The 17,419-nt window shown below is 42.9% G+C and overlaps 1 protein-coding gene across 2 annotated transcripts in view; it reads left to right on the forward strand.

The window, feature by feature from the left end:
• dars1 (aspartyl-tRNA synthetase 1) overlaps positions 1 to 17,419 on the forward strand; it is a 45,252-nt gene that overhangs the window by 21,220 nt on the left and 6,613 nt on the right. For both annotated transcript variants that reach the window (XR_014602715.1, XM_084084396.1), the window contains exons 7-12: positions 63 to 165; positions 2,038 to 2,118; positions 4,427 to 4,486; positions 9,080 to 9,191; positions 12,584 to 12,718; positions 15,897 to 16,044. Coding sequence is in view for 1 of the 2 variants with exons in the window: in XM_084084396.1 (XP_083940522.1) it covers positions 63 to 165; positions 2,038 to 2,118; positions 4,427 to 4,486; positions 9,080 to 9,191; positions 12,584 to 12,718; positions 15,897 to 16,044 (639 nt within the window). In the remaining variant the exon portion in view is untranslated. The remainder of the gene's footprint in view (positions 1 to 62; positions 166 to 2,037; positions 2,119 to 4,426; positions 4,487 to 9,079; positions 9,192 to 12,583; positions 12,719 to 15,896; positions 16,045 to 17,419) is intronic.

Below are 17,419 nucleotides of genomic sequence, written 5' to 3' on the forward strand. Positions count from 1 at the left end.
GGTTTGCTCCCCCCCCCCCCCACCCCCCCCCCCCCACCCCTCCCCTGCCATTCCAACCATAGCATCACCAAGGAGAGCATTGTGGATGTGGAGGCAGTTGTCAGAAAGGTGGACCAGAAGATCGAGAGCTGCACCCAGCAGGATGTGGAGCTGCACATCGAGAGGGTGAGAGAGCTGAGCCGAGGGGCCCGAGAGAGCCTGATTTATACTGTAGTTAGTTACGCAGCACTGGTGACATGCATGCCAAAATTAGCAGATCTCTATTAACCCATTAAGACCTGGAACTGTGTCATTTTTAGATTTGAGCTAAAAAGCATTATTTTACACTTTGGGCTATTCAAAAATAGCAGATATACAAGCTCATAGCGCGGCACTCGTTGCCGCGCTATGAGCTTGTAGATCTGCTATTTTTGAAAAATTGTGAAAATGTGTGCAAATCTTTGAATATATATATTTTTAAAGCGAACATTTTTAACTCAAATCTTTGCTTCTGGGGGTCCCTGGAACAAAATATTTTGATGGGGGTCGGCGGCCAAATACATATAATTTTGGGGGTCCTTGACATGAAAAAGATTGAGCACCACTGATATAGAAACATACGTTTTTCAGAAAACTGTTGAGATTTAGGAGACATGTAGAATCGGCTTCAGGTCTCAATGGGTTAACCTCGTAACCCCAACGAGTTGTGAGGTTGTAGTTCTGCTATGTTTTTTGCAGCGGGACACCATCATATGACGGTATGAGTATAAATCGGGCTTCAGGGTGTTGTTGAGAGTGACCTACACACCCACATGCATCTCTACACACAACAACAACAGAGTCTGAAATATACAGGGGGATTTTCAAAGGTTTTCTCCTGTGAAACAATCATGAACAAACAATCCCACACTCCCACAATCTTGCTCAGCAACGTCGGTTTTATTCAAATTGACATGACGTTTGGGTCCCTCTGGACCTTAATCAAGAGTAAAGACACCCTTGATGAAGGTCCAGAGGGACCCAAACGTCATGTCAATTTGAATTAAACTGATGCTGCTGAGTAAGAGAAGAGTGTGGGATTTTTGTTCATGAATCTCTCTTGTTCATGATTGCGTCATTTTGTCACTGTCCCAACGCACCTGCATCGGAAGGAAGTGGATGTGCAAAGGTTTTCTCCTGAAATTATATCTTCTCATTAACCCATTAAGACCTGGAACTGTGTCATTTTTAGATTTGAGCTAAAAAGCATTATTTTTCACTTTGGGCTGTTCAAAAATAGCAGATATACAAGCTCGTAGCGTGGCGCCGAGTGCCGCGCTACGAGCTTGTAGATCTGCTATTTTTTTTTAATCGTGAAAATGTGTGCAAATCTTTGAATATATATATATTTTTAACTCAAACAACATTTTTAACTCAAATCTTTGCTTCTGGGGGTCCCTGGAACAAAATATTTTGATGGGGGTCCGTGGCCAAATACATATAATTTTGGGGGTCCTTGACATGAAAAAGATTGAGCACCACTGATATAGAAACATAAGTTTTTCAGAATACTGTTGAGATTTAGGAGACATGTAGAATCGGCTTCAGGTCTTAATGGGTTAAACAATACTTTTTGGTGCAACTGCTGAATTAACGAAAATACTTTATATCACACTTATCATAAATGCACCCCACAAGCCCCCCCCCCCCCATTTGAAAATGTGCCTCCTGCCTCGCATAAACAAATTTTCCCACGCTTCCCTACAGACATGATTCAAACACAGACGCAGTACACGCACAACCACATGCGCACAATGCAAACCACATACACACCCACCCACCCACGTAAGTGAGACCTTTTGAAAGTCTCACGTACAAACTGTACGTGAGACTTTCAGTTTCAAACTGTTTTCTTTCGCTTTTGCCGTCAAGCGCCTTCATTTGAAATCCAGGTACTTTCCACTTTCTGAACATTGTGACCAACGGAACCTTGGGTAATCTTTTTTTTCGGCCTGAGTGACCGTTAATTGACTGCCCCGTCTGTGTCTCTTCTTCCCTTTCACTTCCCCTCTCTGTTAGATCTTCGTGGTCAGCCAGGCGGAGCCCCGCCTGCCCCTGCAGCTGGAGGACGCCGTCAGGCCCGAGGGGGAGGGCGATGAGGTGAGACCCAATGAACGGATTCAAGTGATTTCTGCCATTTTATGGCATTTTAAGAATAGTGACTAAAGGCTATTAGAGTGGGTCAAACTGGCAATAGAATAAATTGTAGACTTGTAGATCTGCTATTTTTGAATGGCCAGCATGTAGAATGAAGTGGTTAAAATTATTGTGATGCTCTATTAACTACCTTTACTGGGGACCCCCCGGAACCCCCCAAGGACCCCTTTGAGAACCGCTGAATAAAATAACCAAACACAAGACAGCATTCCCCGCCCTAGTCAAAAATAATACAATAATCCAACTGAATAACCATATGCCATAATTAACGCTATATTGACCAACACAATACAACATTCAAATGTCTCAACAATAACGAGGAAGCTGATAATGGCGTGCAAAAAACACGCGACAGTTTAATGTCCACTGTAGCTACAAGTACAGGTCTCAACGGAAGCTAAAACCCCCGTGTGCAACTCGGGAGTGAGACGACAATAAGAAAGAAACACAGGGAAGAACTCGGCTGAAACAGTAAATGTTTCATGGTAGGAAGAACTAGAGCTTCCAGGGGGAGGTGAGGTCACACTTTCCCAGCGGTCCTGCTGTGCGCTGAGCTAATAGAGCGCGCACATCCTGCTCACTCTGTCTCACGCAGAGAGGCGTGAGGAGGACAGAGGCAGGCAAACCGGTGGGACGGACAGAAAGACAGACAGGCTGGAAAAGTGTCCCGTGCCTCCCCGACTGACCCTGACAGCAGGTGCAAGAGGAGCATAGATGGGAGCACGTGGCGTGACAGACGGGGCCGAACCCCCTCCCCCCCACCCAACTGAAAACACCTGGGGTCCTCGTTGCAGCTGCATGGATTGGCTTACTGCATAAACAGTGACAGTCCCTCAGCTGTCTCCGCACTGGGCCTCGCACTGGGCTAGGTGACCCCAAGTGACACAGACATGGAAGGAAGGAAAATGAAAAGAAAAGGAGTATTGTATTGTCCTGAGGCTGAGGGGGGGAAATAACCTTTCTGCATTCACCCAGCAGCTGGATTGAGGGTTGTTAAGTGTCTTGCTCAGGGACACTCTGGCACGTAGATGGGCGATTCAATGACTGACCAGTGAGCTTCTGATTACCAGACACGGGCCTCACTGCTGGTTACGGCTGCCTATAAAAATGGGGGTCCGGACACTCGTGCACACAGGTTATTACAACTGTGGTGTGCCCTGCTACCAATCATTGATAGGTTCTCACTGGGTCATTGGTTCTCCACATGTTTGTACGATACGGGGCTAAAACAGGATGTTGTTGGCCTCTGAGAAGTTCCTCATTTGCTGGCCCTCTGACATGATGATAATCAAAAACATAAAAGTGACCACTAACGGTCTTAACGGTCTTAACGGACTTAACGCATTATGCAAATGCTGCATACACAAATGCTGCACCACATGGTACACAGCAAAATCCTGAGTGTTGAGTTACACCCCCAGAGTTAATCACTTTCAACCTGGCGTCCATTTTTTGGGCATGTCGTCATAGGCAATTATTAATATTTAAAAACAAAAACTAATTCTACAAGCTCACAACGCTTCACAGTCCTACGTGTATATCTGCTATTTTTGCTGTTCTGGTATAAAACAGGGCTTACATGGTTAGCCAATATCTCAGTGGTTAGGGTGCATAAGCTCTGACGTTGACTGTGAGTCCCCGGTTCAAATCCCGGGCCGGGGCAGACCATTTGCTGCATGCCACTCCCATACTCTCTCTCTGTTTCCTGTCTCTCTCCACTGAGCTATCAATAAAGGCAATAAAAGCCTGAAAAACGATTCCACCCGTCCATTCATCCTCAGGTATTAAAGCAACAACAAATTTCACGACTGAAATGTTGTGTCCCAATCGGTGGATTATGAAGCAGCATGAAGTACACTAGTGCTGTGTTTCCTAAACAATGATCACAATATGTAGAATTATGATATTTAGGTATTATCATTCTAAACCTACTATAGGTGCTTGCTGTTCTACATACAGCCCAAGCAGTATAAGAAATTGCAGATTGATCCTTTATGAAATATCCAAAACCATTCCGTTTTTTTTTATGGAAGATGCTTCTGAGCATGTGTTCTATAGCTAGTTTGACACATTCTAATACTCTTTAGTCTTTATTCTTAACATAAATGTGCTCTTCTGGGGGTCCCCGACACGAAACCTTTTCAGATGGGGGTCCGCGTCAAAATACAAATACAATTTGGGCGTCCTTGACTTGGAAAAAGTTTGAGAACCACTGATTTAATTGTTTGTTTTTCTTCTCTTTTCCCTTCAGGATGGCAGAGCCACAGTCAACCAGGACACCAGACTAGACAACAGGGTGATTGACCTCAGGGTAAGATACTGCTTCTTCTCCCTGGAGGAACACGTAACGCTCTGAAATCCACCCTGCAAACCGGGTGACGAAATGTTCATTATGTTCACATTATGAAAGGTTATCACATTATGCGGTGTTATTACATTATTATGCGGTGTTACAGGGTGCTTGTCTTGATTTATCTGATCCCACAAAAAGGAACGGGCTCATATTTGAGGCTTGTTAACTGTCAGGCTAAGATAAATCAAGACAACATCAGCTAGTTGAAACATTTGAAACCGCATAAAATATGTTTCGCGGCTCGCCCGAAAGGCACTCTTGATTTCTTTTGATTAAAACCCATCCAGCGTTTTAAAGAAAACATGATAATTGGAATAAAGTTCAACACAGTCACATCACAAGTTTTCAATCTTCAATTAATATGCATAGAAAATTATCTGATTCTCTGGCTTCCGGGTGAAGCATCAGAAGTGTATGATTAGGCCACTGGTATGGTATAGTGCGAGAGGGGCTAAATGTTAAAACGGTGTAAGTGTCATTTTTCTGTTAAAATAAGTATTAAACAGCTCTATATTCTGATCGTAATCAGTGCTATCGAGTGCTTGTTCAGTAACAGGAGTGTCTCCCTGTCTCTCCAGCTCTTTACTAAACATAAATATATATTACCAGGTCAGGATACCAATTTAATTCAATCAGGAGAGAGGACTTATACAGGATAGTGAAATTGGAAATGCTGGGAGAAAAAAAGGGCAACCAAAATTGGAATTGAAATACTGTAAAATTTAACGTTAACAAAGTAAACATTTTCAGATGGGGGTCCGTGGCCAAATACATATCAACTTGGGGGTCCTTGACTTGAAAAAGTTTGAGAACCACTGTACTAGAATATAGGGCATTAACCTTTTTAACAACAAAAAAACTAAAGAATGTCACTTACAGCACCTATGTGAACTACTAGCAGAGCCTGGGCCATAGAGCAGGGGTCTTCAACAGGGGGTCCAAGTCCTCAGAGTTATTACAGGGGGGCTGCTAAATATTTGTGTGATATGATTTTTTTTACATTAACCATTTAAACCCTGGCATCCCTTTTCTGAGTAGAACTTTAGCCAAAAATAGCAGATCTACAAGCTCACAACGCTGCGAGGCGTTGAGCTTGTAGGGCGGCTATTTTTGGCAAAGATTTGGCGAAAAATGTTTAAAAATGCATCTCTATTTCAGCTAGGGCATTGGTTCTCAAAGTGGGGTCCGGGGACCCCCAGGGGTACTTGAGGGGATACCAGGGGGTCCCCAGCTAAATGATTTATAGGAAGCAAATGGACCCTTATGGGTCTGTAACTCTGAGAGTGTACAAATGGAACCAAATGGACCCTAACGGGTCCATTTGGTTCCATTTGTACACTCAGAGTTAAATTAACATTGAATTTACAATATGAATTGGGGTCCCAGAGATAGAAATGCCATTAAATGGGGGTCCACTGAACCACTGAGCTAGGGGGTCCTTGGCCTGGAAAAAACGTTGAAGACCCCTCGCATAGAGGGCCTCACTGGTGTGAACCATGTTAGTTTGTCACACGGATGACGGGAAGCAGCAGAAGCAGCTCTGAGCTGGATATAGCTTCACTGTCAAAGCACAAAAAAACACCTGTTTCTACAACACTTTGCCCTTTGAGCTCTTGGACTTGGGGCCTGTTATCAGCTCTGTCTGCACCTCAGAGCTTTAGTGAAGCTGTAAAGTAGTTCTCACACAGGCAGGCAGACAAGACGGGCGGCCAGGCAGGCAGACAGGCGTCTTATCCTCACAGGGAACCATAAAAGACCTTCAGTAATGAATGGCTTCTTATGCACTAACCCCCCCCCCCCCACTAACTTCACTGCTGAGGCCGATTCTACAAATGCCTTCTTAAATCAGTGGTTCTCAAACTTTGTCGTGTCAAGGACCTCCCAAAATGATATGTATTTGACCGCGGACCCCCCCACCTGAAAATGTTTTGTGCCAGGGAGGGACCCCCAGAAGTGAATATTTGTGTTAAAAGATTCAAGATAATTTTCACGATTTTCCAAAACAAATGTAAAAAATGCCAGATGTACAAGCTTGCAGCGTGGCACCAAGTGACGCGCTGTGAGCTTGTACAACTGCTATCTTTAAGAAACACTGTTCTAAATCCTAAGAGTTTTCTGAAAAACGTATATATTGCTATATAGCTCAAATATAAAATGACACAGATGCTTTCCCGGTTTTGAAGTGTTAAACTCAAAATGTTGACATTGTACGACAGTGTCTTGTTTTCCAAATGGAAACGAAACAAAAAAACTGTATTGCTGTTCAAATGTTCTTTTTAGCGTATATCCGGACGGCCGTGTTTACTAAAGCTAAAAAGAAGAGGAGGCCGCTGAGCTTTGGTGTGTGTGTGTGTGTGTGTGTGTGTGTGTTGGAAACGTGTCAGTTGGAAGTGTGAAACCATACTGTGGCAGTTAACTTACCAAAACCAAAAAAACCTCAAGCCACACCATCCAACCAACCAAAACTGTGATGCAAGTCACAGTCAAGTGATGTGCCCTGCCCTCACCATGGGGACACACAGTCAAAATGGAGAAGTGGGGACACTACTACTACTACTACTACTACCCTACTAATTATATATTGCCACCATCACAGCAAACCTTAATCAACAGGAAGTGCTTTCCAGTTATGTAACCTCTAAATCTGTCAACGATCTTTTTCAGAGGGCGGGGCTTGTCATGTGAGTCATGTTGTAATGTTGCCTCGTGATGTTGTACAGCACTGTTTCACAGGGGGTCGTTGATGGGGTGCCATGGGGACAGCAAAATGAGGAACAGTTTAACCCATTGAGACCTGAAGCCGATTCTACATGTCTCCTAAATCTCAACAGTTTTCTGAAAAACGTTTGTTTCTATATCAGTGATTCTCAAACATTTTCATGTCAAGGACCCCCAAAATATTTTGCTCCAGGGACCCCCAGAAGCAAAGATTTGAGTTAAACATGTTTGCTTTAAAACAATATATATTCAAAGAATTGCACACATTTTCACGATTTTTCAAAAATAGCAGATCTACAACGAGCTTGTATATCTGCTATTTTTGAATAGCCCAAAGTGTAAAATAATGCTTTTTAGCTCAAATCTAAAAATGAGACAGTTCCAGGTCTTAATGGGTTAAACGCTTAACGCTCTATTTAACCCATTAGGACCTTGAAACATACGTATTCAAGCGGGGAACGCATGTCATTTTAGCTATTGCTATATATCGGTGCTATATATCGTTGCATATCCATATTTTAACTTTTCGTGTTTTTTCGTATATTAACGCCCTTCCTGATCATACGACAGCGGCACACAAAATCAAAAATAGCAGATCTGCAAGCTCGAACGTTTTGAGCTGTTACTGAAAAGTAACAGTGAGATTTCCACCCGTGAGATTTCCACCCGACAGAGACGATAATATAGCAATATTTATTTTTTATTTTTCACAAAACTTGGGTAGGATTTATAAAACCTTTTTAGAATCGGCCTCGGGTCTAAACGGGTTAAATTCTTTGTCTATTTAAAAATAGTAGATCCACAAGCTGCGGCTGTTTTTGAAAAGTCGTGACCGATATTGACAAATCTATTATGATGGTCCCTGGCACAAAATCTTTTCAAATGGGGATTCGTGGCCAAATACATGGGGTCCTTTTGGCGTCCTTGACATGAAAAGGTTTTTAGAACCACTGATGTCCAATGTGACCCAGATGTTGGCAGTTGTCAAAATATATAGGATTTGAGGTGATGGTATAGATAAGGCTTTTTTATTTGGGTTCCTCTTGACAATTCCCTTTCCTTCAAAAAATCGAGAAAAAGTCATTTTCTTTCTACATATTTAATAAGATTCAGGTTGAAAATTAGCCGAAGGTAATCTGGGCTAGACGGCGGCGCCCGTGGCATTGTCTGCAGATTGATGAGGTTGCCAGTATTCAGTCATTATCACTTTTCCTCTCTCACAATGGGAGAAGTTGGGACAACGCCCATGTGGGACTTTGGACAATCAGTGGAAAGAGAAATACGAAGCCTTTCAATTAAAGCAGGTTGTATTGAAAGGGGGCCATGGCCTGCCAGACCTCGCTTTGGTTTATGGGGATGAATAATTGCCAATGGTTGAAAGCCAATGGAGCCAGTTTCCTGAGGAAAAACCCTGTGAAATGAGTCAATCGATTAAGGGAGCTGCTCACACACCTATTTAGTGACACACTATAGTCTAACGTTGCTATAGTCCCCCCCCCCCCACCCCCTGTGCAGTTTAGTTTTACTGCTCCCCCATGATGTCAGGTTATTCATTTCTAATTGTATGGTTAAATGTCCTCAGGCCTTTTTTTCCTGAGTTTGAACTTATCCCACCCACGCCACCGCTGACAACACATTGACTGAGTGATGCTTGCTCTGTGCGGAGCAGACGTGCACAAACAGAAAATGTCAAGTGTTGTCTTCGTAAACTTAATTTATGATCGCTTTATAAACCAGGGGTGAATCACGCGAGTACAAGTGTTAACGCTGCTCTGTGTACGGCCGTGTGTGTGTGTGTTTGTTTGTGTTGTGTTTTGTGTCCACCGCCCACAGACGACAACCAGCCAAGCCGTCTTCCGCCTGCAGTCAGGAGTGTGCCAGCTCTTCAGAGAGACCCTCACTAAGAAGGGCTTCGTGGAGATCCAGACCCCCAAAATCATCTCCGGTACAAACGAGCACCACTTCATGCCTAATTTAAGCCTGATTTATACTTCTTAGTTCTTGGTGCGTTAGTGTCACACATCCAAAATGGCATATTATCGCTGTCGGGCAGAAACCGCTTATCCATATTCTAACCTTTTGTGGGTTTTTTTCCGTAAATTAACACATCACCCGCCAAGGTATTAAACATCGTTTGTTATCCCCTTGCCAGCGTAATTACCTTCATCCGATGATCTTTGAAACGCCGTGGAAGCGGCAAAATAAATCTAAATAAATAGTGCCCGTGGGTAGGCGGAGGGATCTGTGTATTCAGAGGAACAACAACATTCCAACCGCGATCCGCCATTTTGGGGCCTTGGCCCGCTGAAAACGGTGGTTTTCAATGCAAAAAACAGCAACTGAGTTAGAGGTGTTTTTCTGAAGATCCCATAGTCAGGGCGGATGGATGTGACGTTTTTTGGAATGATGTCACATCCACATGCTTCTTCTCTCTGAGTGACGATGGATCATCCCAGAGCTGTGTTACGGTGCCTAAAACAGCGTGCCTATTTTTTTTTTATAGAACAACTTTATGCGTGTTGGCGGGCAAGTGGACTATTTAATAGAACGACTTTATGCGTGTATGGCAGGAAATGAGTTAACGCCCTACCTGATCATACTACAGCGCCACACAAAAGCATCAAAAGTAGCAGATATACAAGCTCAAAACGCAGCGTGAGCTTGTAGATCTGCTACTTTTGCTACTTTTTTAAATTTGAATCCTGAAAATGTACAGAATTGGAACATAATTAAGTTTCCACTCGACAGAGACGATATTAACAAGCTCACAACACGTTCTTCTGCCTAAGAGAGGCCATTAAGAGTTCAAATGACTTGGCATTTCAGTCTGATGTTTTGGCAGAGTGATGCGCTCCTTTTGCGTCTCCGTTCGTTGCCACCTACAAAAATACAACCACCCCAATTGTATAGGTTATATTGTATTATAATTATAACATACTCTACCATACAGATTGGAAACAATTACATTGTATTAATTTAAAAAAATAGTTATGCTTTAGCCAATCTACAAGCTCACAACACGCCTATATTGACGTGCCCAAAATAGGGATGCCAGCCGGGTTAACCGTGGCTATACTTGGGGAGCTTTTAAACCTGCTTCTCAAATACGTCTGGTATCTTTGGCTCACAGACAAATTGAACCCAAATTGAGGACACGAGCTTCTCTCTTCAAAGCCACAGTGGTGGAACGATGGATTTGCGCTCTGTGAGGGCTGTGAGGGTTTTTATCTCAACCCGCCACCAGGAATACCTCTGGATCGAACCGCCCATCGATTCCTCAGACCTCACATCCCCCTTTCATCATCCTCACTTCCCCCCCAAATCGATGATCGGGAGAACGTTGCTTCACCGTCTCTACATTCTCTCCATCTGTGCATATTAAGAACGAATTCTGAAGACAGGACAATAGCAATGAAAATTATTTATAAAGCACTCGGTTACAAAGTTACAAAGTGCTTTGCATAAAACTGAAGATGCATGAATAAAATTAAACGATGAAAACAGCGCAGTGAGGAATAAAAACATTAACCACCTAGCCCTGTTTTATACTTAAAATAGCCGATCTACAGGCTTTTAGATCTGCTATTTTGGCCTTTTTTGCTATGATGACATGCCCATTATAGAGCACAATAGGTTGAAAGTGGTTAAGAGAATCTATAACTATAACATTTTAAAAATGTAATTATGAAAAGTCGTTTACAGTACATTTTATGAAGGCATTCATAAGAAGATACTGGCTTCATAAATCCTTTCCTGCCTTCCTGCCTGAGGGTGCGTCAAGTTCCTGCCTGAGGCCGTCGGGTTCCTGCCTGTGGCTGGCACACGTTCATAAATAACAGCTCCAAAATGTAACGAGGAGCACCAGGCCATGGTGTACCAAAAAGTAGCCTAACCAGTAAATTATTCAAATCGTACCTAAAAACAGACAGATAACCAGTCTAAGGGAATTGAGGGGGGCCCCTCAACCATTATAACGCCGGCCTCCAGTTCCTTTCATGCTGCCTGACGTTAGTTCTGTACAGCTGTGGGTAGTAGAGGAGATGTGAGCACGCGCACACACACACACACACACACACACACACGCTGTCCTGTGTGTTGACGTTGGTAGTATTTTGTTTGAAAAACCGAACTGTTGCACCAGTGAAAGGCAGCCGGCTTTAATCTCAGTTTTATTTATTTTTATTCCCGAGTTTTGGGGATGTATTTTAGTTCAAATTCTCTGCTTAAGTATTGCAGTTTGTTGTTTGGTATATTAAGTGTACCGCAGCAGCGGTCTCATGCAGCTTCTCTGCAGACCACTGACACCCGCGCACCTACCAGGTTTGAGTCACAAGTGTGGCGTAAACAGAGACACTTTCACTTCCCCTTTCTTCCTTTGGCGCCCAATGACAGCTCGAGCCAGCGTGGCACTGGTTAAAAATTCAAATCTGGCGCCCTTTTTCACTCGGCGGTAGAAAGCTCTGTATTGACGTTGGCAGTATTTTGTTTGAAAAACCGCACAACCGACTTCCTGCTCCACCCCGTGTGGCATGTTGTTCAGTGAACATGATATACACTAGCATGAACCCAGACCCCACCCTTCAGATTAGCAGTCATAACAACACGCTTATGAAACTTGAAAAGTCCTACTATATGGGTCGATGTAAGTCTGTCTGGTTTTATGGGGGGGTACCGCCTGACTAGGGCTGGGCCTAACCCTAACCGAAAAGGTATTGGAACAGTAATTTAGAACCAGTAACTTGACTTAATCTTGCTCATGTAGGTTCAAATTGACTCCAGTTTAATTTTATATTTTGATTTTATTTCTTATAATATCAACGAATCGACACAAATCACTCCAGGCTGTGATGTCAGCAGTGGAAGTAGCATTGCCATTGCTGCTTCTTGACCGTACCACTCGACAATTACAGGGACACTTAACATCATCAATATACATGTATTTCTATGTTTAACTGTAGAGAGGCTTCCAGATAGTTTTGATGTTTTTTACAATGTAATCTGGGAGTTCCCAGAATATTTACAATGCACATTTATGTGCAGTGTGTGTGTGTGTGTGGGGGGGGGGGGGGGTCCACGGCCTAATACATATTAATTTGGGGGACCTCGACATGAAAAGGTTTGATAATCACTGGTCTAGATATTGTGTAGCATGTGTGAAATCGTCCTTATCTGTTGCCCTACCTTCTTTAATGTCCACCTCCAGCTGTGTCACTTTGGATTTCTTTGGCTATTTTTGAAAAAAACGTGTGCAAATCTTTGAATATGTATATACATTTCTAACTGGAATCTTTGCTTTTGCATGGGGGGTCCCTAACTTCTTTTAATGTCCACCTCCAGCTGCCAGCGAAGGCGGGGCCAACGTGTTCACCGTGTCCTACTTCAAAACCAGTGCCTACCTGGCCCAGTCCCCCCAGCTCTACAAGCAGATGTGCATCTGCGCCGACTTCGACAAGGTCTTCTGCGTGGGACCAGGTACTCATTGACACCTGCCAGTTACGCTCCTCCTCCATCCACCCACACCTCCCATTGTACACTCCTCCACACCTCCTGTTAACACTACTCCACACCTCCAAAAAAGTCCCCCAGGGGTCAATAGAAAATAGGCGATCTACAAGCTCACAGCAACATGACGCATTGCAACGTGCTGTGAGCTTGTAGATGAACGATTTTCGCTGGATATTCCCCCCGAAATTAGGGACGCTATGGGGTTCGTTTATGTGGTAGCCTTGCTTTTCCCACTGTCGTGTTGGAAAATCTTTTGACCAGGTTAAAGCTGCACTATGTAACTTTCCTCTATTTACCATGGATTTGAACCCGGTTTTCTTGCGCAAGTGCTGACATTTTTAACATTGAGCTAATAGAGCCTGCCTGCTTGCTCAGGTGGATTATAAATTGAATCTTGACCATCAGGTCAACATTCGTGTCAGATCCTGTGTCTAGGTGAGAGATGACCTTTGACACGATCTAAATGTGCAGGGATACAAAAACACAACCGCCCCAATTGTATAAGTTATATCAGGGGTCTTCAACGTTTTCAGGTCAAGGACCCCCTAGCTGAGACAGAGATGAAGCAGGGACCCCCTCTAATTTGTATAAGATTGTGTTTCAGATTCAACTTTTTTTGTTTACTTGGTCTGCTCTTTTTTTCCCTCTACACTTATATCTCTTTGCCAAAAATAGCCGATCTACAAGCTCACAACGGCTCGCAGCGCGAGGCGTTGTGAGCTTGTAGATCTGCTATTTTTGGCTAAAGTGCGCCTCAGAAAAGGGATGCTAGGGTTCAAGTGGTTAAGGTAAAAAAAATCATATCACACAAAGATTTGGCGGACCCCCTGTAGTCACTCTGAGGACGCCCTAGGGGTCCCGGACCCCCTGTTGAAGACCCCTGAGTTATATTGTATTACATATACTCTACCATACTGATTTGACATCATTTAATTGTTTCCATAAAAAAAAAAGTGAATAGTGCAGCTTTAAGTTAGCACTGGGCCAGAATGTATTAAATTCCCCAATGCATGCAGTGGTCCAGTAGTAGCAGCTATTAGCTACCTTTCCAAGGTCTCCGCCTGCTCTTAAACACAATCAGAGCTGTTGTAAAGTTTAGTGTTCGAATGGAGCGCTGGGACTGGTAAAAGAGTTTATGGTACCGTGTCATTCACAATGTACTTTATCTTTTTATACTGTACACACTATGTCGTCTCTGTCAGGTGGAAACCTCATATGTCCAAAACTGTTTCAGGATTAAAATTAAAAAATTGCAAAAACGAAAAGTTGAAATATGGAGATACAAGGTTTCTGCCTGACAGCAACGATATAATTATGTATTAACTTCAGGACCTGTCACTTTGCCACATGTATCTCATCGTCTCAGTCGGGTGGGAACCTCATAAGTCCAAAACTGTTGCTTTTCAGGATTCAAATGAAAAAATAGCAAAAGTAGCAGATTTACAAGCTCAAAACACTTGATCTGCTGCTTCTTATGCTTTTGTGTGACACTGTAGTATGATCAAGTAGCGCATTATTAATTTGAAAAAAAAAAACACACAAAAAGTTCCACCCGACAGCAACGTTATCTCAGTGTTAGGCAATCAGTTATTTCCATCTATCGCTATTAGCCAATACATTGAGCCAGTCACGCACAGTTCCATGACCGCCAACAGTGAGTGGTTGGTTGGTTACATAAACAAAGTGCCCAAACACAGAAGAGCTGTGGGCCTGGGCCCTCTAGTGGGCTGTGAGAATATTGCAAGTGGGCCCCCAAATAATTGGCAATTCTTATTTTATTTTAACCCCTTAAGACCGGGAAAGCATCTGTCATTTAAACCATTATCTCATACTTTGGCTTTTCAAAAATAGCAGATCTACAAGCTCATTGCGCGGCACCAAGTGCTGTGCTAGGAGCTTATAGTTCTGCTATTTTCGAAAAATCAGTAATTTGTGACTCAAATCTTTGCTTCTGGGGATTCTACAAATGTCGTTTTTTGAAAAAAAAACTCAAACTGCTTCAGGTCAAGGACCCTCAAAATGATGTGTTTGGCCATGGACCCCCATCTGAAAATATGTTGTTCCAGGGACCCCCCAGAAGCAAAGATTTGAGTAAAAAAAAATGCTTTAAAAAATATATGTATTCAAAGATTTGCACAAATTTTCAGGATGTTTCAAAAATAGCAGAGCTACAAGCTCATAGCGTGGCATGAGCTTGTATATCTGCTATTTTTGAATAGCCAAAGTATAAAATAATGGTTAAAGTGGTTACACAGATGCGGTCTTAATGGGTTAAGGGTGCTTGGGTGGCTGAGTTCTGAAAATGCACGTGCACGAACACTTTTGAGATTTTCAAGACGTGGGCTCGGAACCCGGTAGAGGTTGGAAAACCTCTGCCATAGAGAAAGACCTGATCAGGCAGTAACTCATTCCCTGCCTAGAACGACTAAAACGACTTCTGTCCCTAAGCCATGCCTGCCTAGAACGACTAAAACGACTTTAAAAAAAAAAATATATATATATATATATATTTTTTTACATTTTTTTTTTTTTATTTCACCCAAAGACCAAGGAGATATGATTTTTTTTCCCCATCCACTTCCTTGTCAACTTAAAACTTAAAAATGCTGTATCTCGGCCTAGACCGTGGCGTCGCGGTCTAGGCACCCTGGTTGCAAATCCTTAATAGCAGTGTGCCGCGGGTTCGCGTCCCGTTCCCGTCGGCCTTTCCTGCATGTCTTCCCCCCATCTCTCTCCCCATTCTTCCTGTCAGACTACTTTCCCTGTCCCTCTCCAATAAAAATAAAATAAAAATAAAAAAATGCTGTATCTCGGCTCCTGAGTACTTTTTTTTTTCAATGAAAAATCTTGGCAGTGGGCAAACGCGGCCAAAATAATTCTGGCAGTGAATGAGTTCTTAAACACTCCGTTCAACCCCTTATGGTTGAGTGGAGTCCCTCAGGGCTCTATACTAGTGTAGTTTCAGTTTTATTTTGTTATTGTAGGGTAAAGCTTTTGCTGAAAATAGCCAAACCGACAAGCTCACAGTGAGCTTGTCGATCTGCTATTTTCTGCGAAAGCTTTCCCCAACAACAATAAGGATGCTGGGGGTTTTAGTGGTTAAGAACTCTTTTGATGTGAAAATCCCATCCGTTCCGTTCTCCAGTGTTCCGAGCGGAGGATTCCAACACCCACCGTCACCTCACAGAGTTTGTGGGTCTGGATATCGAGCTGGCCTTCAACTACCACTACCACGAGGTCATTGACTCCATCACCGACACCATGGTGCAGATCTTCAAAGGCCTCCGAGACAAGTAAGGAAAAGCGGAGGCGTCATTTCAGGGGAAAAGAATAGGGGGTGGGGAAAAAAAATAAGAAGCCACTTTAAGACCCATTTCCTAAGTAGCGAAAGAATTGTGGATTCTATTTTGGGAGGGCATTTTTGAAAATGTTCGGCATATCGTTGCTGTCGGGCAGAAACCTCCTATCTCCATATTCTAACTTTTTGTGTTTTTTCATGAATGATTGCCCTACTTAATCGTACTACAGCGTCACACAAAAGCAACAAGCTTGTAGATCTGCTACTTTTGATGCTTTTGAATCCTGAAAAGTAACTCCGTTTTGGACATGTTGGACGGGTTTCCACTCGACAGAGATGGAAACCATCCCGTTATCATATATAATATATATGATAACAAAATAGGGATGCCAGGTTGAAAGGTATGGTTTCAGACAAGCAACCATACCTTTTTATATATAACAAAAGTCACATTTAGATGGAGAGGCATGGACATGGATTAAAGTTCTCAGTCGCCAAGACTGATTTCAGTCATTTGGATTCCATGGAAGCCAGCATGTCTTCTATGGAAGCATGTTGCGCAGCAAAAATAGCCGATCTACAAGCTCTCATTGCGTCTGCGACGCATTGAGAGCTTGTAGATAGGCTATTTTCAGTTATTTTAAGATTAGAGCATGGTGGTCAAACTAGCAATATGTTCAGAAGCATCTTCCATAATATCTTATTCGTCTCAGATATTTAATATAAAAGTAACGGTTAAAGCCTGAATCTGTGAATTTGTGTTTTTGAACCCGTTGGCAGTATGTAGAACAGCAGGACCAACATATCTAAAGCATCCTAATTTTACATATTGTGTTCATCGTTTAGGAATCGGCGCTAGTGTGTGTGTGTGTGTGTGTGGGGGGGGGGGGATCCTTTCACACTGTTTCACATACTGTACATTTCAGTCGTGAGATAAAATTTTGCTTTAATCCATGCATGGATTGAGATGCACTCGGTGCAATCGTATTCATCTGACAAAGATATCCATAGTAGGGGGAGAATATGATAAGACCTGAATTTTAATAAAATAATAATAAAAATCTATCTATCAAAGCTCAAACTCGTAATAGGCCATGATGAGAGCATCGTGACACATTGTATTAGTTTTGGTGGTGCCAGGGGCTGGTGCGCGTTGTGCCAGGCATGCCACACTGTCATCCTTGGCTCACAGTGTACTTTTCTAATTGAAAAGGCAGTTTTATAATCCTCAAATTTAATGAGCAGTCACATTGCAGATCACACTAAAACAATGGCTGCAAATTACATGCCACAGTAGGCTCGGCTTTTTGTTGAAGAAGAGCTGATGTTTTGACAAGCTGTACAACCCCGCAGTTTTGTACATTCTTAGC

The sequence above is a fragment of the Gymnoscopelus microlampas genome (genome assembly GCF_963454915.1).
Source record: "Gymnoscopelus microlampas genome assembly, chromosome: 17".
NCBI classification, from domain to species: domain Eukaryota; kingdom Metazoa; phylum Chordata; class Actinopteri; order Myctophiformes; family Myctophidae; genus Gymnoscopelus; species Gymnoscopelus microlampas.